Genomic DNA, 25,880 nt, shown 5'->3' on the forward strand with positions numbered 1-25,880 from the left:
TGTATGATGCAGGGAGCTCAAACCTGGTGCTCTGTGAAAACCTAGAGGGGTGGGATGGGCTGGGAGGTGGGGAGGGAGGCTCAAAAGGGAGGGGACTCCTGAGAGTACCTTGGACTACAAGGAGATCAAACCAGTCAGTCCTAAAGGAAATCAGTCCTGAATATTCATTGGAAGGATTGACTGAGGCTGAAACTCCAATACTTTGGCCATCTGATACTAAGGGCTGACACATTAGAAGAGATCCTGATGCTTGAAAAGATTGAGGGCAAAAGGAGAAGAGAGCAGCAGAGGATTAAATGGCTGGGTAGCATCACCTATTCAATGGACATAGTTTGAGCAAACTCCAGGAGATAGTGAAGGATAGGGAAGCCTGGTGTGCTGCAGTCCATGGGGTCCCAAAGAGTGGGAGATGACGTAACAACTAACCAGTAACAATGTCATGTTTGATCTAGTAGAAAAAAGTATTTTAGAACTTAAATACTGTACTTTTGGAAGGACCTCAGAGTCATTGAGTTCCAGTCACCAAGTTCCTTTTGTTAAAAAAAAAAAAAATTTTATTTGGCTGCACTGGGTCTTAGTTGTAGCATGCAGAATCTTTAGTTGGGGCAGGTGGGATCTGGGTTCCCCGGCCAGGGATTGAACTCAGGCCCCTTACATCAGGAGTGTAGAGTCTTAACCCCTGGACCACCAGGGAAGTCCCCCATCCAGTTCCTTTTAACACTTGGCACCCCATTTAGTTGAGGACTTCCAATTTGCTGAGTGTTCCTGATTTAATAAGATTTATGAGATAGTGCCACGTACATACCCTCCAGGGTTGTCTCCAATTTCTAATCCCCAGAGTGGTCCCCAGGCTGAGATTTTGGATGCCCCTACCCCCATCCCAGAAGCCTCCTACTTTCTCTGAGCTGGCCCCGACTCTGCAGTCATTTAGCTACTTGGAGCCTCAGCCTCACATAGGGAGTGGGTACAAAGCCCCTCACCTTGGAATAGTTGTGAGGATTAATTGAAATAATGAGTCTGAGTGCTCACTAAATGTTAGATTCCCAGGTTCCAATTACTTCCTGTTACCCTGTCGTCCTTCCAGAATCTTCAAATGTGACATAAGGAGGTTCTGAGAATAGATTCGTTAGAACAAGGCTTCCAGCCACTGTGGTCGGGTATGAGGAATGGAGAGGAGCTCTTACCTTGCCACTGAGGGAAGCTTTGATTTCTAGTATAACTGGATTCTTGGGAGAGATTTGTGGTCCTACCCTTGAAAGGCAAAGGGATTGCTGTGCCGTTTGCCAATTCAGGAACCATGAATAGATATATGGTGTCCCATTCCTGGCAGATCCTGAGGAAGAAATTGGTGAGGAGTGTCAAGGGCCCTGGGAGGAAGAGTGGAAGATTGAACAGACAGGTATTTTGAAAAAGGGAGATGCAGGCATAGGAGGTGGCCTTGGATAAACAAGGCCACCCTGTACCTGTTGGAGTTGCAAAGGAGAGAGTTTCAGATTAGGCTTCAGAAAGACTGAACTCTCACCCCTGCCCTGCAGCCTACTCTGCCCTTGGCATTGGCTGCACCTGGAGCCCCTGAGAACGGCTCTGAACTCACCCTTCGTACCAGTAGGAGATTGAGAGAGAATAATGCCCAGCGTCAGGGTAGGGTAATAGATTAAACTTATGGACTCTGGAGCCAGACTTCCTGGGTTCAAATCTCTCTCACTGGGACTTCTGAGCTTCCAGTGCAGGGGGCGTGGGATCTTATCCTTGGTTGGGTAACTAGGTTTCCACATGCCATGCTGGGCGGCCGAATGAATAAATGAATAGATGCAACTTAAAAAAACAAAAACTGTTCAAAAACAAAGCAATCCCCCCAATCCCTATCACCTATTAGTCATGTGACCAATAATAGTATTAGGCAGGTTACTTGATTTGCTGTGCCTCTCTTCTGTAAAGGGTAATGATAACATTAGTAACCTACTGCACTGATTTATTGTTGAGGGTTCAGTAAGTCAATACACGTAACAGGCTTAGAATAGTGCCTGACAATGGCCAATTGTATTCAATCAATATTAATTTTATTTAAAAATTTTATTATTATTTTTTTGGCCACACTATGCAGCTTGTGAGATCTTAGTTCCCAGACCAGGGATCAAACATGTGCCCACAGTGAGTGCAGAGTCCTGACCTCTGGATCACCAGGGATTCCCTATAAGTATTAAATTGTATTGATAAAGCTTTTCTCCGTATTCCCTTTAGATATATGATTTTTTAAAAAATTGTTCAGTTACTGGGACTTCCCTTGTGGTCAGTGGCTAAGAATCCACGCTCCCAATGCAAGGGGTCTAGATTCAATCCCTGGTCAGGGAACTAGATCCCACATGCTGCAACTAAGACCCAGAGCAGAAAAATAAATATTTTAAAAAATTATTATAGTTATGGACAAAGTGCCTCACTGCCGCACTCCCTTTCTCACTGGCGATCACTTTCCAGAAGCCGATGTGTCTCTTTCCTCTCTGTATGTTACAATTTTATTACAAACGTGTGCATCCATAGGCAGCTGCCGTGTGCGGCCCATTTTTCAAAGTGGTTTCATACATGGCAGCTCATTTCACCTTTTCTCCTCTCAGAAAAAAGGTGTTTTACCCAGTGACCCAGACACGCACTAGTGCCATGTCCAGTCCTGTGACTTTATCGAATGTAGTTTTCTTATCTGCTCCTAACATAGCTTTCACAGCTTGTTGTTATGAACCAGGAGCCAGCCAGGGTTCATGTTTTGTACTTGTTTGGAGTATTATTAATCTAGAACATCACTCATACTTGATTTTTTTCCTCGTGAGATTGACTTTTTGAGGAAACTGGGTGAGTTGATGTGGAGATTGTGTTATAATCTAGGTTTGTCTCTTTGATGTTGAACTTGCTTCCCTGTTACCCATGCTTACTTGGCAGGTAGAGAAAGACTCCAGTTCACACTGGGATGGAGAGATTTGTTCTCAGCTCCAAATCCAAATTCCAGAGAAAAGACAGGATGGCCTCTCTTGGATTAGGTGCTACATGAGTTTTCTCTTTGAGGGCTGTACCACAGTTTAGTGACTGAGAACAACACACGTTTATTTTTAATTTTTTGGCTGAAGGAAATGGCAACCCACTCCAGTATTCTCACCTGGAGAATCCCGTGGACAGAGGAGCCTGGCAGGATACAGTCCATGGGGTCACAAAGAGTCAGACACAACTGAGCAACCCACGTTTTTTGGCCGCACTGCGCAGCATGTGGGATCTTAGTTCCCTGACCAGGGATTGAACCCGTGGCCCCTGCTGTGGAAGCATGGAGTCTTAACCACTGAATCACCAGGGAAGTACCCACAGCACACATTTATTATCTGAGGGAGGCTGGAAGTCTGGCACGTATTAAAATCCAGATGTTAGCAGGTCTGTGTTCCGTTCTCGAGGATGGAAGAAGGAATTTGTTTCTTTGACTTCCTGTCTTTTAGAGACCACCCACATTCCTTGCCTTAGGGCCCGTCCCTCTGTCTTCAGAGCCAACAATGTTCCATCTCCTTCAGATCCATCTGAGTTCAGCATGCAGGCTTTCCCCATCACCCCTCACTGCCTGCGGTTACTTGTGCACATTATTGGACCGAAGTGAAGGACTTGACTAAAGCTGGGCTGGTGAATATTTCAATACCTGGCTCCTGGGGAGGGAGATGCCCCATCGATAATAGTTGCCAGTTTCTAGGGCATAAATACTCCCATACTGGTCAATTTCAAGCTACCAATAGGATTTTAGCAGACTTGAAAACTTCCTGAAGATGTAGCTATGGAGAAGGAAATGGCAACCCATTCCAGTGTTCTTGCCTGGAGAATCCCAGGGATGGGGGAGCCTGGTGGGCTGCTGTCTATGGGGTCGCACAGAATCGGACACGACTGAAGTGACTTAGCAGCAGCAGCAGCAGCAGCAGCACTGCGTTTAATCCTGTTACATTTCACCTTGCTCAGCACTATCTAGCTTGCTGTTGGCTGTTGAAATCAGCTGGTTTCCAGGGATTGTGTTTGTTTTGTTTGCACAGGGTCTGTACCAGCTCTCCATGGACATCATCATGATGAACCGAGTGTGTAAAATGTTCCGTCAAGGCCTCAGGGGATTTCGGGAATATCAGATCATTGAGACTGCTCACAGAAAGCACCCTATCTTCTCTTTCTGGGATGTAAGCTGCTGGGCTTAGCAGGTTTATAAGAGGGTTTAAAGGGGTCCAACAAATAGCACCTCACTTCCCAGCCGAGGTTCTGAATCAACTGAGAGAGAAGACAAAAGATGAAACAGCTGGGAAAACCAGCTGCCACTTTTATTGATGAGGAAACTTACATTGGGTGTCAAGCCAGATGGTTGCCTAATACTAAACCCCAGAATGAAACAGGGTTACCGACGACCCCAGTCAGGGGCAGTGTTGGACCAAGGAGGCCTCCACTGCAGTAGCTGGGTTTCCTGCCCTGTTTTCATAGCAGAGATGGGCAGAGCGGAATGTGGGCTTGAAGGGAGGGAGGTGGGGGTGATCATGGTCTATTTCTTCTTCCAGATTCACCAGAGAGTTTTAAGTTACTCCCTCTCAATGTGAAAGGAGCAGGGCTAGTCATGTTCTCCTAGTACAACTCCCTCCACATGGAGAGAAGCATCAGGAGTGGGGAAGGAGCCATCTCCCTTCCAAAGGCAATCAAAACAGCCAGAAGAATCCTGGGAGTCACAGTGGAGCCAGGATTTCCCACATACCTCCCAACTTCATCTCGGCTGTCTTCTTTCCTTCTGTCCTGTCCCTCCACCTGGACAAGAAGGAGGCATTTGCAGGGCCATCCTGGTGACCATGCTTCCTAAATTTTCTAAAAGGTCTCAATTTCAGATATTTTATCCCAGCAATGGATCCTGAGGCCCTTTTCGGCTCAAAAAAGATCACCTTTCTGTTAAGTTGTTCTGGGTCCCCAAAGGTGTGTTTATTACTATCCGGGGCTCCAAAGTTTCCTCATCCAGTTCCTGGACAAACCCTACCCAGAGTCCTGTTTGCCAAAAGTGACTAGACCCAGCCCCACCTCCCCCACTACATCTGGTGATTCCCTCCGAAGTATTTCCCAGCATGGTTTCTGAAGGCTAGCAGCCAAGGAGAGGGTCACAGAGGGGTGGTGATGGGGGACACGGAAGTGTCTTAGATTGGGTTCTAAGGGGACAGCAGGTAATGTAACTGTGTGTCCATGGCTGAGTTGAAGATGTAGCAGGATGTAGGCACCTGGGGGCAGCTGGAGGAGAAGGATTTGCCCCATCTAAAGACATTCAAATTCATATGTTTTGAAGATGCTATGCTATGCTGCCAACAAGTCTGCAGCCAGATTCTGCCCTGAGATGAGCTATGCTATGCTGCCAACAAGTCTGCAGCCAGATTCTGCCCTGATGAGAAGGGATAGAGTAGGAGAATCGTAACCTCAGGAAGGACATTCTGGTATATTCTGGTACAGGCTGTCACACGGTGGTGAAGGGAAGGGCCCTGGAGACCAGGAGTCTCTGGGTTACCAGACTTGGGGTGATTCCTGGGCACCTGGAAGCTGAAGACCAGATGACAGGCTTGTGATCAAGGGAGTGTGAGGCTAAACTTAATAACATTGCCCTGTCCGGATGGGCCAGCCTATGGGGGTCATACGGCTTCCGGGCAGGGAACCCGGCGGGCTGGGGAGTAGCGTCAGGCAGAGAGCCATAGACTAGTTTTCAGTGAAATATATGAGTCCAGATCTCTGTGAATACTACATCTTTCTTTCATCAGCCTCCCTGAGAAGCACCAGATCGATGCACAAACTATAAATGGAGGGAGAAGACAGGGATCCAAGTGGGCTCTGGGGGAGGAGTGAGGTGTGCTCAGAGAAATGAATGAGGGTCCTAGTGTGGCTCAGCTGGTGAAGAATCTGCTTGCAATGCAGGAGACCTGGGTTCCATCTCTGGGTTGGGAAGATCCCCTGGAGAAGGGAAAGGCTACCCACTCGAGTATTCTGGCCTGGAGAATTCCATGGACTATAATCCATGGGGTCACAAAGAGTCAGACATGACTGAGCAACTTTCACTTTCCGCTTTCCCTAGTGTAGCACAGGATGGTGATCAGGGCCTTATTTGTCCCTGTTTTCCCTTCTCCCCCGTCATAGCATTTTCCCTCTTTCTCTGCCCCTTTCCCTACTCTTTCCACATCCTCCCTGCATCTGTTAGGAAATAGGGTTGGATTAGCTCATCCCTAAGACCGCCTACACCTCTTCTCCCTGGCCATCCTTTAGGCCAGGACCGTTTCATTGTGTGATTCTTGGGCAACTTCCTTCACCCACTTCAAATCCCCAGCGGGGCTGCTTAGTACTACCTGCTTTGTCCTGATGATGAAATGGAATAAGATAAGCCGTGCCTGGCTTGCTATAGGCACTTAGCGAAGATAGGCTTCATTTGTTCCTTCCTTTTTTATCCCTCTTTCTATTCTTTCTTTCCCCTTCCATACAGTAAGTTCCTTACAAACAAACCTTCAATTTGCGAACTTTCAAAGGTGCATACGTGCATCCCATCAATGTCAGATGTGAGTGAAATTGCAGCTGGCCCTCTGTCTCCTGCTGACACCCTTCAGCTCTACCATCTCCCACCTTCTCTTCCTCCTCCAGTAGGTAACTCTTCTTGCCTGTTCACTTGATGCCAGCCCCTCTGTGCCAGCTGTTGCACCGTACTACTGTGCTTTTCAAGGTACTGTACTGTCAGATTAAAAATGTTTTCTGTATTTTTTTGTTTGTTTTTTAGGCATTATTTGTGTGGAAAGTATTACATACCTATTACAGTACAGTACTATACAGCCGATGGTGTTAGTTCGGTTTCCAGGCTGTTTGTTGGACTTAGAACAAACTAGACTTACAAAGGTGCTCTCGGAATGTAGGGGACTTACTGTACTTCCCTCCCTTTCTCTTTTGCTTCTGTTTCCTCTTTTGGCTTCCCCTCCACCCTCTCTTTGTCCTCCTTTCCCTCTCCCTACCCCTGCTCTCTCTCTCTCTCTGCCTCCATAATAACATTTTGTCAGTTCTGGTCCCAAGTCTTGTGCAGAGTTGGGCTTTTGAGCAGAGGTGGACATTTCTCAAGGCTGCCTGCCTTGCATGGTGGTCTAGTTATGCAGAAGGGTCTCAATGCAAAATTCTAGAAGCAGTCTGGCTGATTCTCCTTCCTCTCCTTTTTTGTTTTTGTTTTTTCCAGAAGAAGAAAGAAGGCCGAATCACATTTGATACTATGGACTTCGTTGCAGAGTCGGTATGTATTGAAAGCTCTGACCTTCTGCTGGGAATTTTTTTTTTCCTGCCTCATAGTCTCAGAGAAGCTGTGGGCTGGGTATCAGGACTGCTGGGTTCAGATCAAGTTCTGCTACCAACCCAGTGTGCCATCCAGAGCTAGCCACTTGGCTTCCTCACCCATGAAATAGTTGCTCTCAGTGGTCCCTTTCAGTTCTGGCATCCCAAGACTGTGAGCGCACCCCCCACCCTGAACCCATTGTTGCTTTATTTATTTTAATATTCATTACTTTTAAAATTTTACTTTATTATTGTTATTACTTTTTAATTTGATTTTTGGCTGTGCATGGACTTTTCTCTGGCTGCAGTGCATGGGCTTTTCATTGCGGTGGCTTCTCGTTGCAGAGCACAGGCTCTGGGCACGTAGGCTTGTAGTTGTGGTGTGCAGGCTTAGTTGCTCCCTGGCATCTGAGATCTTCTCTTCGACCAGGGGTCGAACCCATGTTGTCTTCATTGGCAGGCGGACTCTTAACCACTGGACCACCAGGGAAGCCCACACTGTTGCTTTATAGCTGAGCCGAACCAGCAGGGGAGATCTCCTGTGCTTGGACCAGTGGGAAAGAGTGGAAGGCGAAGCAGAGGATGTGAGAGTGGCAGACAGAGGAGAAATAACCAGTGAGGCGGGAGAAGCCCTGACCTGTGTGTGAACTCCCCAGACTTTCCGAGAGGTGCTGGGCACGTCTGTCCTCGCCCTGGGCTTGGGTGGCCACCTGAGGAGGGAATGCCTTCATGCGACTTTGTGGTTGTTGTTCGGTTGTTCCGTCGCTCAGTTGTGTCCGACTTTGTGACCCCGTGGACTGCAGCACGCTTCCCTGTCTGTCACCATCTCCTGGAGCTTGCTCAAACTCCTGGCCATCGAGTCGGTGATGCCATCCGACCATCTCCTCCTCTGTTGTCCCCTTCTCCTCCTGCCTTCCATCTTTCCCAGCATCATGTGACTTGGCCTGTGTGATTTGTTCTCCAAATTTCAAGCATTATTATGTTCCCAGCTTCTCTCCAACAAATCCTGGATATTAAATGAAAATTTGAAATTTAATGTCAACTTTAAAGGGGCTTCTGTATTTATAGGAAAGCTCTGAAGTTCTCACCCCCATAGACCTGACTCAACCATGGCCTGGAGCAGCCATGCTGGTTTTCCTCTTAGGAAGAGCAGGGAGCACAGAGCTTTCTAACAGGTACAGGACCACCTGGATCGCTCTGCTCCCCTCTCCTCCCTTGGAATCAAGGTGTGGCTTCTATTGCCTGCCTCCACTGGGCATAATCCAGTTTCTCATGTCCCATTATATGTGAAGCACAGTAAATCATCCAAATTCTGAGTTTCTTCAGATTTCAAGACCAGCCAGTGTCTGACGCTGGCCATGAAATGTTACCCAAGTTTTGCCCTTCAGGTGGGAGAAACTAGGGGTCTTTCTGAGGGCCACAGAGCTCTAGAGATGTGGGCAATTCTGTGCATAGCAGCAGCAGGAGAGAGGAGGACGCAGAGGGTAAGTCCACCTTAGAGGCAAGGCCTCTCTGGCTCTGTCTCCAGCATGGAGATGGAGAATAACCTACTCCAGTACTCTTGCCTGGAGAATCCCAAGGATGGAGAAGCCTGGTAGGCTGCAGTCTGTGGGGTTGCAAAGAGTTGGACACGACTGAGTGACCTCACTTTTTTTATTTTTAAAAAAACCTGCTCTTTTGTTGTTGTTCTTCAGTCGCTCAGTCGTGTCTGACTCTTTGCGACCCCACGGACTGCAGCACACCAGGCCTCCCTGTCCATCACCATCTCCCAGAGCTAGCTCAAACTCGTGCCCTTTGAGTCGGTGATGCCATCCAACCTGCCCTTTGAGTGACTGGTAATGGGTACCGGGTTTCTTGTTAGGGTGATTCAAAGGCTCTAAAATCCATTGTAGTGATATCTGTACCACTCTGAATACACTAAAAATTGATCTGGACACTTTCAGTGCTGAATCATATATAAATTATGTATCAATCAAGCTGATACACATATTTATACATATATAAGCTGTCTCTCAGGGTAACACTTGAAAACTAAACTTGAGTATAGTCCATATTAGGACTCTACTAACACTAAACTTCTCAAAAAAATCTTAAGACTTATCAAGGCTTAGAATCACAGACTCATTTATTATACCATTTGTGAGACGCTGGAAACAACGGGCACATTTCTAAAACAGTTTTGAGTGAAAAGGCAAGTTGCATAAACAATGTCAGCAGTCTTAATATTTATGTAAATAAAAGCAAAATCATTCTATACGTACTCTGTAGGCACATGTATAAGTTTGTAATAATATACATAGGGCTTCCCAGGTGGCTCAGTGGTAAAGAATCTGCCTGCCAATACAGGAGACACGGGTTCGATCCCTGATCTGGGAAGATCCCACATGCCTCGGAACAGCTAAGCCCATGTGCCGCAACTATCGAGCCCGTGCTCCCTAACGATAAAAGCCGCCTCAATGAGAAGCCCGCGCACTGCACCTAGAGAGTAGCCCCTGCTCACTGCAAGTAGAGAAAACCCACTCGCAGCAGTGAACAGCCAGCAGAGTCAAAAATAAATATAATAAAAAATAGCATATATAAATTATTAATTCCAGTGGTGGAGAGCAGGTCTGGATTAGGTGTGACATGGTACGAGAGGATTTTAACTATCTATTGTTCTGGTCTTTAATGGAAAATAGTCATTATATTGTGTTAGTTTCAAAAATTTTATTTATACGTAGGAAAAAGGCAGGAAGCAAGAATGCCAGGTGGCACAGTGGGAAAGAATCCACCTGCCAATTCAGGAGATGCAAGAGATGTGAGTTTGGTCCCTGGCTCGGGAAGATCCCCTGGAGAAGGAAATGACAACCACTCCAGTATTCTTGCTTGGAAAATTCCATGGACATAGGAGGCTGGTGGGCTACAGTCCATGGAGTTGTAAAGAGTCAGACACGACTGAGCGCACACGTACACACATATGCACAAATGCCACATGTTAATGGCTAATTCTGTGCACCAAGATTATGGATGGCTCCTCTTATTTTCCTTTATCCTTCCTGTACTTTAGAGCAGGAGTCCCCAGCCCCAGAGTTGTGGACCGCTACCGTCCATGGCCTGTTAGGAATTGGGCCACACAACAGGAGGTGAGTGGTGGGCGAGTAAGTGATGCTTCAACTGCCACTCCCCATCAGTCCTCATCACTTGTGTTATCACCTGAACCATCCCCCTGACCTGGTCTGTGAAAAAAAATGTGTTCCATGACACCAGTCCCTGATGCCTAAAAGGTTAGGGACTGCTGTGCTAGAGGACCACAGTGAGGGAATAGCTGGCCTGCAGTGAGTGAAATTGATGGTGCTGAGAAATGGTGTTTGAGAAACAGTCGGGGCTGTGTTTGAGTGGTACTTCCTTTTCTTCATTCCAGATATTTTTTTGAGCTCCTTAGGTCGGCCTTGGCCTGTGTCCGTGGTGGGGAATACAGTCGGCTCCCTGTATCTCTGTAGCAGGTTCCACATCCTCGGATCCAACCCACCAAAGGTAGAAAATATTCAGAAAAGGAAAATTCCAGACAGTTCCAAAAAGCAAAATTGGAATAAATAGTTGCAGGCAGTAACTATTTATTGTATTTATGACATTTATGTAGGGTTTACATTGCGTTAGGTATTTTAAGTAATCTTGAAATGATTTAAAGCATATGGGAGGACATACAGATACTATACCATATTAAGGGAGGGACTTGAGCAACAGCAGATTTTAGTATTGATGGGTTCTGGAACCAGTCCACTCCTCCTCCCCACCCGAGTGGATGCGAGGAGCAAGGATGACTGTAACATTCGCACCTGCCCTTAAGCAGCTAATGGGAGTTAAGGTGATGGAATTTGCTCAGAAAGTTAAATAACAATCTGTAGGAATCCACAGAAGGGGGTCTCAAGGGTTGAGGGTGGTAACAAGGATTTCCTGGAGGAATTAGGGCCCCAAGTGAGCCTGGTTCATAGAAGCCAAAGGCATCTGTGTTTTGCCATAAATAGACCCTATAATAGAAGTCCTAATGGGTTATTGGCAGTAAGAAGGAATGGATTCGGACCATAAAAGAAACTGACACTTCCATAAGCCTTGCTCTGCATCAGGCACATTGTAAGCCCTTGACAACATTAACTCTGGTTTGCCCATATAGTTTCTGTTATTATCAGACAGGGAAACTGGGTCTCTGGGAGAAGAGACTTGTGCCAGGACACAAAGCTGGCTGGGAAGTAGCAGGACCAAGCTCAAACCCAACATCTGGTACCCAAGCCTGTGTGCTTTTAACCACTGTGCTACACTACTTTTCCGAGTGGATGTGCACGGCTTCCGAGCTCCTGGTGTGATGACCAGAACTCTCATCGTGACCCACTTTCCTTTCGCTTCAAGACAGTTATTGCTATGTAAGATGCCGGCATTCATCCTTACTTCTGTAAACATTTATTTTGTCAAGTGTCCACCACAGGGGAGACATTCTAAAAGTGGTAAACAAGGTAGACGAGGCCACTGTTGTGTTTATTTTTTAAAAAGATTTTCGTCACGTGGACCATTTTTAAAGTCTTTGTTGAATTTGTTGCAATATTTTTGCGCCTTTTTTGTTTTTTGGCCACGAGGCAAGTGGGATCTTAGCTCTCTGACCTGGGATTGAATCCGTACCCTCTTCATTGGAAGGTGAAGTGTTAACCACTGGACCACCATGAAGTCCTTATTGTGTTTCTGTTGGGGCTTATGTTCTAGAACACCTTTGTTCAATCAAACTCTCAGTGACAATGGAAATGTTTAGTAGCTGCGTTATCCAGTACAGTAGTCAGCAGACTCATGTAGCCGTTGAGCGTTTGTCACTAGTGGGACTGAGGGACTAATTTTTTTATTCTGATTTTATTTATTCATTCATTGGCTGCACTGGGTCTTCGTTGCTGTGCCTGGGCTTTCTCTAGTTGTGTCAAGCGGGGACAGCTCTCTAGTTGCAATGCGTGGGCTTCTCACCGCAGTGGCTTCTCTTGCTGCTGAGCAGGGACTCGAGGGCGTGGGCTCAGTAGTTGAGTGCACAGGCTTAGTTGCTCCAGGGCATGTGGAATCTTCCTGGACCAGGAATCGAACCCATGTCCCCTGCATTGGAAGGTGAATTCTTAACCATTGGACCACCAGGGAATTCCGGGACTAATTTTTAAATTTAATTTAGTTTAAATAGCCACATGTGGCTGTTGGCTACCATATCGGACAATGGAGTTCAGGATTTGTGTGTGTGTTTAGGGTGGGGAAAATGGCATAATATATACCTTAACAAAAAAGGGGGCTTCCTGGGTGACTCAAACAGTAAAGAATCTGCCTGCAATGCAGGAGACCCAGGTTCGATCCCTGAGTCGGGAAGATCCCCTGGAGAAAGGCATGGCAACCCACTACAGTACTCTTGCCTGGAGAATTCCATGGACAGAGGAGCCTGGCAGGCTCTAGTCCATGGGGTTGAAAAAAAAAAGGTGGGGGGGCTTTCCTTGTGGCTCAGCTGGTAAAGAATCCACCTGCAATGCAGGAGACCAGGGTTTGATCCCCTGATTGGGAAGATCCCCTGGAAAAGGGAAAGGCTACCCACCCCAGTATTCTGGCCTGGAGAATTCCATGAACTATATAGTCATGGGGTTGCAAAGAGTCGGACATAACTGAGTGACTTTCACTTTCTTTTACTTTAACAAAAAAGAGTAAGATCATTTCAGAAAGTATTAAATGCTTTGAAGAAAATTATTCTGAGCTTACAAAGTGCTGGGAGGGGCCCTGCTATTTTAGCTCAGATGATCCAGAAGGGAGTCTCTGAGGATGTGGCACCATATGAGCTGAGAGCAGAATAGAGGAGGAAGTGGCAGCCATATTCTTGTGAAAATCCAGGGGAGGAACATTCCAGGCAGAGGAAACAGTCCAAGCAAAGCCTGAGAGAGAGGAGTGAGCCTGGCACAGGCAAAAGACGGGCGGAGACCAGAGAAAGAAGGAGAGCGGCAGGAGGCACGGGTGGAGGGCAGTCGGCAGGTAGGGAGTCAGACCACGTGGGGCCCCAGGCTGTGATAGAAGTTCATATTTTCTCCTGGGACTTCCCTGGTGGACCCGTGGCTAAGACTCCTTGCTCCTGTTGCACGGGGCCCGGGTTCGATTCCTGGTTGGGAAAACTAGATTCCACGTGCCGCAACTAATAGATCCCACACATCACAACTAAGATCTAGTGCAGCCAAATACATACAAATAAATATCACCGCACTGTTTCCCTGGGAGGTGGGAGTGGTGAGCGAATGCCTGGATCTGCCCGCGTCTCGGTCCATGAGTCCTGGCTTAGGAGGGTTAGCTGAGAGTCTCTGTAGGTTCTCTTTGTTCCTTAGGCTCCTGACGCTTGCTGAGGTACAGGGTGAGGCAAGGGACGTCTCCCTTGACCCAAGAGTGGAATGTGTCGAATGGGCCCAGGGAGCCCCATTACAGACTGGTGGGGTCAGTGAATGGCAGCGGTTCTTGGTCAGTAGTTGGGGAAACAGGCCTTGGCATGTAGCAGTTCTAGGTCACAGTCCTGCCTGAGTGTCTGCATCTGTCAAATGGGGATAATAATCGCATCACACTTCTTTGGGCCAAGATGCAGCGAGATGGTGTGTGTAAGATGCCTCATCACGTGTTAGCCACTGTTGTGTGGGAATGGGAAAGGGTGGGGGCAGGAGTGTGGGGAGTTGCCCACCAGCCTCTGGGGGCAACTGCTGGGTCCTCTACATCACTTTGGCTCTCTCTCCCCCCAGGGTCACTTCCCTCCAAGGGCCATTCAGATCACGCAGAAGCAGCCCGCTTGGAGGGCAGAGCACGAGATCCAGTTGCTCTGCAACCTCTTGCAGGTTCTGGACAGTTACCGGAACTACTCGGAGCCCCTGCAGCTGCTCCTGGCCAAGGTCATGCGCTTTGAACGGTCAGTGAGGGGCTTGCCCCTTGGCCCCTGGGCTGGGGCTGGGCCGTGCAAGAAGGGCCCGGCTGCGAAGGCCATGTTGGGTCCACCAGCCCCTCTGTGGGGTGTCGGCTATGAGAAACCATCTGTCATTTCACCTTCATGCTCACTGTTATATGACTACAGCATGCTGTATCTCAGCCATTTATTGAGAATCTGCTCAGAATTAAGGAGCCACTGAGTCTGCAGAGGATCTAGTTAGAACCTCAGAAAGGATATGGTCCAATTCTCTCTGTCTGGAGATGAGAAAACTAAGGCTGTGGGTGGGTTGGGGGGAATTTGTTGTTGTTGATTTTCAGTGGCTTAGTTGTGTCCATCTCTTTGCAACTCCATGGACTAAAGCACGCCAAGCTTCTCTGTCTTCACTATCTCCCACCCAGAGTTTGCTCAAACTTATGTCCATTGAGTCGGTGATGCTATCCAACCATCTCATCCTCTGTCACCCCCTTCTCCTCCTGCCCTCAATCTTTCCCCGAATCAAGGCCTTTTCCAATGAGTCGACTCTTCGAATCAGGTGGCCAAAGTATTGGAGCTTCAGCATCAGTCCTTCCAATGAATATTCAGGGTTGATTTCCTTTAGGATTGACCTATTTGATCTCCTCGTTGTCCACGGGACTCTCAAGAGTCTTCTCCAGCACCACAATTTGAAAGCATCAATTCATTGGTGGTCAGCCTTCTTTATAGTCCAACTCTCACACCCGACTACTGGGAAAACTATAGGTTTGACTAGATGGACCTTTGTTGGCAAAGTGAGGGGAATGACTCATCTGAGTTCACCCCCTAAATAAGTAGCAGAGCTGAGACTCAAATTCAGACCTTAAAAGCCAGAAGGGATCACAGATGAGGTACTTCATCCAGGTAGGAACAACTAGGGAAGGGTCTGTGAACTTGAATGAGAAAAAATATTATATCTTTTTTCATTGCCCTCTTAAATTTATCATTTCCTTCAGTCATGAATGTAGGTAACAAACCACTATATAATTTTTTTAACCAAAAGAACTTAGAGATATTATCACATATTTAAGCTGTTGCAGATTTCTCAAAAGCCAATTTACATTTATCACATCTTTGAAAAGATGGTAGTTATTAGGTCTGTTGCTAGCTCTTGTTTTGCAGAAAGAGGCAGATATATTGCTGTATCACAAACTTAGATTTTTGTTAACTGTAATTCTGCTATATTTTCTTTTATACATTTAAAACATTGTTTTGTGAAGCATTCACCAGATTGTCAGTTGGTCCATGACACAAAGAAAGGACCGAGTAAATCCCTTGTCATAGAGAAGCCTAAGAGGTGCTTTTGTGGTATTTCCACATTATTTCCAGGAAATTTCAGTGGCCTCAGGGGGGCAGCCTAGTAGAATATTTGAGGTAAGACTTGTCTTGAAAATCTTAAGGCAATGGCACCCCACTCCAGTACTCTTGCCTGGAAAATCCCATGGGCAGAGGAGCCTGGTAAGCTGCAGTCCATGGGGTCGCTAAGAGTTGGTCACGACTGAGCGACTTCACTTTCACTTTTCACTTTCATGCATTGGAGAAGGAAATGGCAACCCACTCCAGTGTTCTTGCCTGGAGAATCCCAGGGACGGGGGAGCCTGGTGGGCTGCCGTCTATGGAGTCGCACAGAGTTGGACACGACTGAATCGACTTAGCAGTAGCAGCAAACTCACTATAGGTTTGTGTTCTATGAAGGAAGCTTCGTAGAGGTCACAGTCTAGGGCATAACCACCACTAACTAAATGGACCCTTCATTACCAATGCAGGGTCCATCTCACAGATAATAAAAGCCAGGGAAGGGAGGTAACCTTCCAGCTGACGTGGCCAAGGGAGTTTCACAGAAGAGGTAGCGTTTGAGCAGGTAGATTTTACAGGTGGAGTTGTAAACAGGACATTGCAGGCAGGGGGAACCATGTTCTTTGCTCCAGTCCAGGGGAGAAGAGAGGGTATCACTGCTGTCTTAACTGTAAGATTCGATAGCAGGCAGAATGGTGTCACAGAAAGAAAAAGAAGCACAGGCCCAGAAGCTCTGGAATTTAATGTCCCATCTGCCCTGGTGTGACCTTAGGCAAGCCACTTAACCTTTCTGAGCCTACAGTTCCCATGGGGGAAATGAAGACAATAATATGAAATCTCCAGGTTTTTTGTGAACATCAGGAAGTCATGATTATTAAAGCTCTCTGCTGGTTGCTTGTTATTTCTGAGACTGGGGGTTAGCAGATCAAATAGGATTCTTCCACTAGAAAGTGACAGTGAAAAATCCAGCCTAGGGAAATGTGTTGATGGCTCATATATCTGAAAGTCCTGGGATAGTCCTCCAGCTTCAGACTCAGCTGGATCCAGGGGCTTAGTGTCACCAGTGACCCACAGTCTGTGTCTGTCTCTCTCCATCTCTTGGCACTTCATTTGCATAAGCAGCTTATGCAAATACGAATGCAAAGGAAGGTCTCTGGCTGAGACTCCCACTTCATGTAGCCAGCCCCTACAACAGCCACAGCTCCAAGCTTCCATCTGTCCAAGTTCAGTCCATTGGACAAAGGAGTTACCTCTTCCCAGTTAAGTCAGAGCCTTGGGATTAGTTTTTTTTGAACCACATTGACCTCACTTGAATCACCAATTGGTCAGTGATGTTCTGATTGCCTGAGAGTCAAGAAAAGGTGTTTCCCCTAAAGTAAAATCAGGGCTGGACTTCCCTGGTGGTTGAGTGGTTAGGAATCTGCCTGCTAATGCAGTGGACAGTCTCTGTTCTGTGTGGGATCCCTGGTCCAGGAAGATCCCACATGCTGTGGAACAATTTAGCCCGTATGCCACAACTGAGCCAGTGCTCCAAAGAAGCACACAAGAATGAGAATGCTCCACAATGCTCCACAAAAAGAGAAGCCACTGCAAGGGGAAGTCCAGCACTGAAACAAAGACCTAGCACAGCCAAAAATAAATTAAACAAGGAAAACCAAAAATCAGCTGGTGGAAAACGGTGACCAGATGCTGGACAGCAAAAAAAAAAAAAAAAAAAAGGAAACAGATATCTGCTACAAGAGAGATCTTTCTTCACCTGCCAAATGTTGGATGAGCTGGATGATCTCTGAGGGTCTACCCTGGAATAAAGCCTGGCCTGTGTTCTCTTATCCCCAGAGTCTTCTTTCCCGTCTGAATATGTCTGCCTTCTCCAATCTAGTCACTGTTATCTGGGCCGTCTCCTCTTTCCTCTGTTGATGAAGCCTCTGGTTTGTACATTGTCCCCTCTGCTGGAGCTTACTGCTGTTTCTCTGAATGTGCAGGCTTCCAGCTCTCTCTGCCTTTGGACATGGTGGTCCCTCTGCCTAGGAGTCTCTTCCATCTCTCTGTCGCCCTGGATGACTCCACTCACTATCCTAGAGGCCTCTCTGGTCTTCCTAAATTGGGTTAAGTGCCCTTTCTCTGTGCTTCTGAATTAGCCTCTCCTAAAGTAAATTTTTTTTTTGGCCATGCCTTGCAGCTTGCAGGATCTTGGTTCCTTGACCATGGACTGAACCCAGGCAGTGAAAGTATAAAGTCCTAACCGCTGAACCACCAGGGAATTCTCATTTTAAAGCATTTTAAAATCTTATTTACTTCCTGTACTTAACTGTAATTTTGAGAACAAGATTTGTGTCCTTAATCACTATGCCTGGTAGACACCACTGGTATTTGTCTAACTTATTGAATGGATGAATAAATATTAAAAGAGGTGTGGTCTGAACTTGCATTTGAAATATAGAAACTATCCTCCTCTGAGCTTAAGAACTCTTAGTTTGCTTTGAACCTGGCTACCTCTGCTCTAAAAGTTCTTAGTTGGGTAGTGAGCTATTCAGTTCAGTTCAGTTCAGTCGCTCAGTCGTGTCCAACTCTTTGCAACCCCATGAATCCAAGCACGCCAGGCCTCCCTGTCCATCACCAACTCCCGGAGTTCACTCAGACTCATGTCCATCGAGTCAGTGATGCCATCCAGCCATCTCATCCTCTGTCGTCCCCTTCTCCTCCTGCCCCCAATCCCTCCCAGCATCAGAGTCTTTTCCAGTGAGTCAACTCTTCACATGAGGTGGCCAAAGTACTGGAGTTCCAGCTTTAGCATCATTCCTTCTAAAGAAATCCCAGGGCTGATCTCCTTCAGAATGGACTGGTTGGATCTCCTTGCAGTCCAAGGGACTCTCAAGAGTCTTCTCCAACACCACAGTTCAAAAGCATCAATTCTTCAGCACTCAGTTTTCTTCACAGTCCAACTCTCACATCCATACATGACCACAGGAAAAACCATAGCCTTGACTAGACAGACCTTTGTTGGCAAAGTAATGTCTCTGCTTTTCAATGTGCTATCTAGGTTGGTCATAACTTTTCTTCCAAGGAGTAAGCGTCTTTTAATTTCATGGCTGCAATCACCATCTGCAGGGATTTTGGAGCCCCCAAAAATAAAGTCTGACAGTGTTTCCACCGTTTCCCCATCTATTTCCCATAAAGTGATAGGACCAGATGCCATGATCTTTGTTTTCTGAATGTTGAGTTTTAAGCCAACTTTTTCACTCTCCTCTTTCACCTTCATCAAGAGGCTTTTTAGTTCCTCTTCACTTTCTGCCATAAGGGTGGTGTCATCTGCATATCTGAGGTTATTGATATTTCTCCCGGCAATCTTGATTCCAGCTTGTGCTTCTTCCAGCCCAGCGTTTCTCATGATGTACTCTGCATATAAGTTAAATAAGCAGGGTGACAATATACAGCCTTGACGTACTCCTTTTCCTATTTGGAACCAGTCTGTTGTTCCATGTCCAGTTCTAACTGTTGCTTCCTGACCTGCATACAGATTTCTCAAGAGGCAGGTCAGGTGGTCTGGGATTCCCATCTCTTTCAGAATTTTCCACAGTTTATTGTGATCCACACAGTCAAAGGCTTTGGCATAGTCAATAAAGCAGAAATAGATGTTTTTCTGGAACTCTCTTGTTTTTTCGATGATCCAGCAAATGTTGGCAATTTGGTCTCTGGTTCCTCTGCCTTTTCTAAAACCAGCTTGAACATATGGAAGTTCACAGTTCACGTATTGCTGAAGCCTGGCTTGGAGAATTTTGAGCATTACTTTACTAGCATGTGAGATGAGTGCAATTGTGTGGTAGTTTGAGCATTCTTTGGCATTGCCTTTCTTTGGGATTGGAATGAAAACTGACCTTTTCCAGTCCTGTGGCCACTGCTGAGTTTTCCAAATGTGCTGGCATATTGAGTGCAGCACTTTCACAGCATCATATTTCAGGATTTGAAATAGCTCAACTGGAATTCCATCACCTCCACTAGCTTTGTTCGTAGTGATGCTTTCTAAGGCCCACTTGACTTCACATTCCAGGATATCTGGCTCTAGGTGAGTGATCACACCATCATGATTATCTGGGTCGTGAAGATCTTTTTTGTACAGTTCTTCTGTGTATTCTTGCCACCTCTTCTTAATATCTTCTGCTTCTGTTAGGTCCATACCATTTCTGTCCTTTATTGTGCCCATCTTTGCATGAAATGTTCCCTTGGTATCTCTAATTTTCTTGAAGAGATCTCTCGTCTTTCCCATTCTGTTGTTTTCCTCTATTTCTTTGCATTGATCGCTGAGGAAGGCTTTCTTATCTCTTCTTGCTATTCCTTGGAACTCTGTATTTAGATGTTTATATCTTTCCTTTTCTCCTTTGCTTTTGCTTCTCTTCTTTTCACAGCTATTTGTAAGGCCTCCTCAGACAGCCATTTTGCTTCTTTGCATTTCTTTTCCATGGGGATGGTCTTGATCCCTGCCTCCTGTACAATGTCACAAACCTCCGTCCATAGTGAGCTGTTAGGGATCATAATAAATGATCCATCTCTTTATCCATCTCTTTCTATATATGCTCATCTCCATTTTACAGACAGGAGAAACTGAGGCTCAGAGAGGGGATGTGAGTTACCTACTATCACACAGCTAAGGGCAGAACCAGGATTTGGATCCTAGTTTGACTCTAAAGCCAGTGCTCTTAATCATTTAGCTACTCATTCATTGCTTCCAGCAGTTGTTCATTCATTTATTCAATGACCATTCATTGAGCATTTACTTCAACGCCTAAGCAGACTGACAAAGGCTGTATTCTCCTGAAGCTTCCATCTAATGGAGGTGGGAACTGGACACATGTTAGTGAAGAGGTCAAGCTTGATGGAGCTGGCGCTGGGCAGTTCTGAGGTCCCTCTAGCCCCATCTGTGTTTTCAGGTGTGCGTGTGTGCTCAGTCACTTCAGTCATGTCCAACTCTTTGCGACCCTATGGACTGCAGCCCGCCAGGCTCCTCTGTCCTTGGAATTCTCCAGGCAAGAATACTGGCATGGGTTGCTATGTCCTCTTCCAGGGGATCTTCCTGACCCAGGGATCGAACCCGAGTCTCTTAGGTCTCCTGCATTGGCAGGTGGGTTCTTTATCACTAGTACCACCTGGGAAGCCCGTCTGTGCCTTCACACTCCAGAACAAAGAGCAGACCATCTAGATCTCCTCCTTGAGGGGACCAGACTCTGTGTTGCTACAGGACCAACCGGCCATGGTCTTTCCCCAGGTTTGGTCGCAGGCGTGTGATCGTCAAGAAGGGCCAGAGGGGCAACAGCTTTTATTTTATTTACCTGGGCACGGTGGCCGTGACGGAGGACGAGGACGGCAGCAGTGCCTTCCTGGAGCCCCACCCAACGTTGCTGCAAAAGGGCAGCTGTTTCGGGGTGAGCACAGGGGAAGGGTCTGCCCTCCTGGGGAGGGGCTGGGGGTGACAGGACTCCTGCTGGAACCCCCAGGCCAGGCCCAGTCCTGCCTTCTACTTTGTGAGTGTCCCTGCCGTGTTGTGGGTCACCACGCCCTCACCTGTCAAATGCCGATTGAGTTGGGCCTGGTAAAGTCCAAGTCCGACCACTTCATCTGTGATGTTTTAAGGAGTATGTTCCCTCTGTAACCCCCAGAGATGCAGTGAGCCCTCAGCGAGGCCTCTCCAGCTTCTTTTCCCTGCCTTGGTCAAGCCTGGTTGCCTCTTTTTCCACAGGCAGCATATGGCAGTGGGTGGTGGAGGAGCAGGGGGTCGATCCACAGCAGCAGGGAGTGAGCAGGGGCACAGGATGGGCCAAGGAACCCGCATTCTGGGGAGGAGAGATTTCTAGGGGGAGATGGAAGCGGGGAAGAGGTGGTCAAGGCTGCAGACAGAAAGCTCAGAGTGCCTCTCATTTGCCTGTGTTCCTGTCCATTCAACAGGAAATGGGCTCTCTTAGCTCCACAGTGAGAAGGGCCACCGTGGTCTGTATGGAAGAAACGGAGTTCTTGGTTGTTGACCGAGAGGATTTCCTGGCGAATAAGCTGGACCAAGAAGTTAAAAAGGATGCTCAGCTTCGGTTTGAATTTTTTAGGTAACTCCACCAGCCAGCATCTTCCTCCTGTATTTCTTAGGTACCTTTGTCCTCGGCCTGATTGGGAACACTGGGTGCCATTCTCTCTGCCTGAAATGCTCTTTGGGACCTCCCACCCAACTTCAACTTTTCTGTCTAGCAAACTCCTACTATATCTTCAGGCCGCAGCTCAAATTTCCCTTTCTTAATGAGATGGTAACATGCTTTGCACACTTGATGGGGTGCTCATACCTTCAGGCCACAGCTCAAATATCCCTTTCTTAATGGAATGGTAACATGCTTTGCACACTTGTTGGGAGATGGGGCGCTCAGCCCTTTGCACCACCCACTTTTTCTCATGTAAACTTTAAATCCCACGGTGTTGTTTCTCATTCTCCCCAGTTCATAGTGAAGGAAGCGAAGCTCAGGATGGTGATGTGTCCAGAATGTCTGACTTAGAAGTCCCCAGGCTTCACTGCCCCGCCTCCCTCACCAAGGCCACCTCCCTGCACCCCAGAATAGAGTGGGTGCCTCTATCACACCCTGTGTTTCCTTAAAGCCCCATCCAAACTATAATTCTTGCGCCATCAGACAGTAAGCAAGCAGCTCGGTGGCAAGGACAGACCTCTGCCTTCTTCACCATCATCTTCTCTCTGTTGTCACAGTGCCAGGCACAGACAGGTGCTTATCCAATTATCTTTAGTTCCTCGCCTTGAGGAAAAGAGTGAAAATCAATTGCAGCATCCATGCTGGCACCAAGAATACAGGTTGTAGGGATGCAGGGGCAGAGAGAAGTGTGATGGGCAGAGGGCTCTGGCCTCTGTGGGCTGGAGCTAAGAGAGGCACCCTCATGAAGGGGCTGCAGCCCTTCAAGGGCGGACTCAGTCCTGAAGGGAGGGGCAGTTCATATTTTCATACAGTGGAAGAAAAAATAGGGCCATGTTCTAATCACAGCTCTTAGGTTTATCTGCCCCAGGACTCTCAATAGGTCACTTCACTTCCCTGGGCTTTCGTCTCCTGCCTTGGAAAGTGGGAATCAGGATTCCTCTCTCCGAGGTCATTGTAAGAATCCAGTGCCATGTTCATGGGAAGTGTGTGGCCCAGTCTTGGCCCAGGAGGAGCTCCTTCTCTGGTGGCCCCACTTTCCTCCTTGTCTCCGGACCCTTCTCTTCCTTGGACATGGTGCCAACCCTGTTCCCCTTTGATGCCCCGATGGAGCTCATTGCCCCCACCCCCAGCTTGAGGCCTGAGTCACCCGAGTTCTGAGCTCATAATTTGGAGCTGAGAAAAGATCTGTGATGCTTATTAGCAGCCCAGTGGGGCCACCTATGAGGGAAGGCAACCCCATGATTTATGGTATACTAGGTTTGAGGTCAAAGAAGGGGTGGTCATCGCGGGGTGGGCCTTCCACCTTAGGGCACCAACAAGCCAAAAGAAGATGGTCCTGACCTCCGCCATCCCCTGGCCCAGGGCTGAGGACCGGCAGTCAGTAGACTGGAGGAGGGAGATGGGTTGGAATGAGCTGCCCAAACCAGAGGCAGGGCCTGGACTGCTGGGCTGGGAGAGAGGACAGCTGAAGTGAGGAACTCTTGGGTATTCCTTGGAATGGGAGCAGTTTAGTGGTAGCCAGGTGAGTGGGGGATTCAGCTGGAAGAAGCTTCTGGAGAGAGGATCAAAAGAGAAGCAAAGCCCCAAAAGCTCAGGTGCCTCTGAGGTGCAGGGAGGGGAGCAGTTGGAGGGCAGGGCCTTGAGAAGAAGGGGGCAGGAGAGCAAAGAACAAGTGCCAGGAGGCCGCTGCAGGCGGGGCTAGCGAGCAGGATGGGTACGAAGTTGTCCACCTCAGGCCTTTGCCAGAGCAGGAGCACACACTCCCTTTCTGGAAATCTCCAAGTGCTAGGCCTCTGCCGTGACGGACAGTGAGGAAGTCTCACAGGCTTTTCCCCTCAGGAAGATGGACCTGTTTCACTCCTGGTCCGATGAGACGCTCTGGAAGCTTGTAGTCCTCGGGAAGGTAGAGAAGTTCTCCTACGGGCAGCTGATCTCAAAGGACTTTATAGAATCGTCCTCCATCATGTTTGTCTGTGAGGTGAGAGGTCTGCGGCGGGGGTGGTGAAGCTAAGGAGAGCATGGCTAATCTGGCGTCCTGTGGCCAGGTGATCGGGTGGAGCCCTGGTTTGTAATATGTCCTTTTTTTTTTGACCATTTTTTAAAAGTCTTTATTGAATTTGTCACAATATTGTTTCTTTTCTTTTTTAATGTTTTGGTCTTTTGGCCATGAGGCATGTGGGATCTTTGTTCCCTGAGCAGGGATTGAGCCCCTCCCCCTGCATTGGAAGGTGAGTTCCCAACCACTAGACCACCAGGGAAGTCCCAACACATCCTTTTCTGAGCGCCCACATCCTAGTTCCTTGGAAAATTCCTTGGACAAAGGACCCTAATGGCTTCAGTCCATGGGGTCGCAAAGAGTCACAACCGAGTGACTAAGCACATACGCACGTCCGAGTTTAAACAAGCAAAGGACACGCTTTGGCCTCCCACCCTCAGAGGGTTTCTGTGATCGTTAAGATACAGAGCTGTTCCATTAGAAAGAAGGCAAGTGTTGGGTTCTCTTTCCTTGAGCTCATCTAGGTGTTTATTTACAGATACATATTTAAATTATGTATTTGGCAATTAAATTTTAAGGATTCCAGATCACTTTTAAAAATTATAATCTTAAAATTGTAAAAGTGATAATGACCATATTATAAAACTTCCCAGGAAGAAGAGAAAATGAGCTCATTCCCTCAGAATAGATTTTCAAAAGTGATATTTCTTAGAATCACCATTTTTTTGACTCTCAGAGCAAATTGCTTTCCAGAAGGAGGGCTCCACTTTCTCTAGCTCCCAGCAACATACAGCTTTGCCAGCGCCACCAGGCTCTGCCAGTCATGCTTTCAAAGGTTTTTTTAATTTAATAGGTGACAGTTACTACCTCTTTGAGGATTTAACATATATATTCTTTTAGATTATTAGTGAGGTTAATCCTGTTTACTATGTAAATTCTGTCTTTTGCAATAATTTAATAGGTACGGTTACTACCTCTTTGAGAATTTAATTTACATAGTTTTTCTGATTACTAATGAGATTAATCCTATTTGTTTACTATCTAAATTTTGTATTTTGCAAATTGCTTTATGTCCTTTGCCAACTTCTCTGTTGGTTGATAATGAAAAGAAAATTTAAAATTTATTGTGTGTTTACTGTGTAACCAAAGGATGTTGCTATTGTCATCATTCCTATTTTATAGACATGAAAGGGACGGTGTTAAGTGGCTTGTTCAAGTTCACGCGGTTGATCAGGGGCAGAGGCAGGGTTGAACCCAGGTCTGTCTGACCCCAAGGCTCCTTTTCCCGGAAGCTGGGGCTTGGGATTGACTTGAGTCCACCTTTCTGTCAACTGTTGACTCTGCTCAAACCCCTGAGTAGCTCGTTATCACCACCAACATCCTCATCATCAAAACCACCACTTTGGGGGGAGGGGCTCTTCACTCTTGTGCTGGGAGTTCTACTAGCGTCATTAATCTTGTTTTGGTTTACTTTGGAATAGGTAGTACTTCACATGGTTCAAAATTCAAAATACTCACAAGAGTGATGTCTCCCTTTCCCTTCTCTTCCCCAGACAATCCCTCCTCACAGACCACCCCTGGCACGAGTTTCTTGTGTCTCTGTTCTGCACACGTTGTCTGTGTACACAGGCAAATGCATGTGGGTGGTTTTTCCTTTTTTTCATAAGTCACATCACCGTATACAGACTCTCTGCACTTTGCTGTTTCATTTATAAGTGTTTCTGTAGGTTGTTCCATATCAGCACCTAAAGAACTTACTCCTTCTCTCTTAACATTGTGTAGTATTTTACTGTATGGTTGTATTTTAATTTATCTAATCAGTCCCCTAATTGATGGATATTTAGGTTATCTCAACACTTGCTGTTTCAAACAGTGCTTTGATGAATAGCCATGTATCAAGTACCATTCCACCATAAATCTTCACCAGAGCTCTACCAGGAAGGATTTATTATTCCAAGTTTACAGCTGAGGAAGCTGAGGGTAAGATGCCTTAGGAAAGGCCACCCAGCTAGTAAGTAGCAGAGCCAGAACTCTGCCCCTGGACTTTTAGTATTTCCCATATACCTGTGGTTTACATGTTAAACCAGCACAAACATTTGGCAAGTTTTTGCCAAGGTCATGACACATCGGTTCAGGCGCT

At 46.9% G+C, this 25,880-nt stretch overlaps 1 protein-coding gene across 2 annotated transcripts in view; it reads left to right on the forward strand.

Moving 5' to 3' along the window:
* Nucleotides 1–1,297: 1,297 nt before the first annotated feature.
* The window catches only part of CNBD2 (cyclic nucleotide binding domain containing 2), a 49,958-nt gene continuing 25,375 nt past the window's right edge, over nt 1,298–25,880 (forward strand). For both annotated transcript variants that reach the window (XM_055544930.1, XM_055544931.1), the window contains exons 1-7: nt 1,298–1,348; nt 4,050–4,187; nt 7,229–7,282; nt 14,079–14,242; nt 20,829–20,985; nt 21,506–21,657; nt 23,584–23,722. In XM_055544930.1, the coding sequence (XP_055400905.1) occupies nt 1,298–1,348; nt 4,050–4,187; nt 7,229–7,282; nt 14,079–14,242; nt 20,829–20,985; nt 21,506–21,657; nt 23,584–23,722 (855 nt within the window). The remainder of the gene's footprint in view (nt 1,349–4,049; nt 4,188–7,228; nt 7,283–14,078; nt 14,243–20,828; nt 20,986–21,505; nt 21,658–23,583; nt 23,723–25,880) is intronic.

This window comes from Bubalus kerabau, chromosome 13 (genome assembly GCF_029407905.1).
Source record: "Bubalus kerabau isolate K-KA32 ecotype Philippines breed swamp buffalo chromosome 13, PCC_UOA_SB_1v2, whole genome shotgun sequence".
Classification (NCBI taxonomy): domain Eukaryota; kingdom Metazoa; phylum Chordata; class Mammalia; order Artiodactyla; family Bovidae; genus Bubalus; species Bubalus kerabau.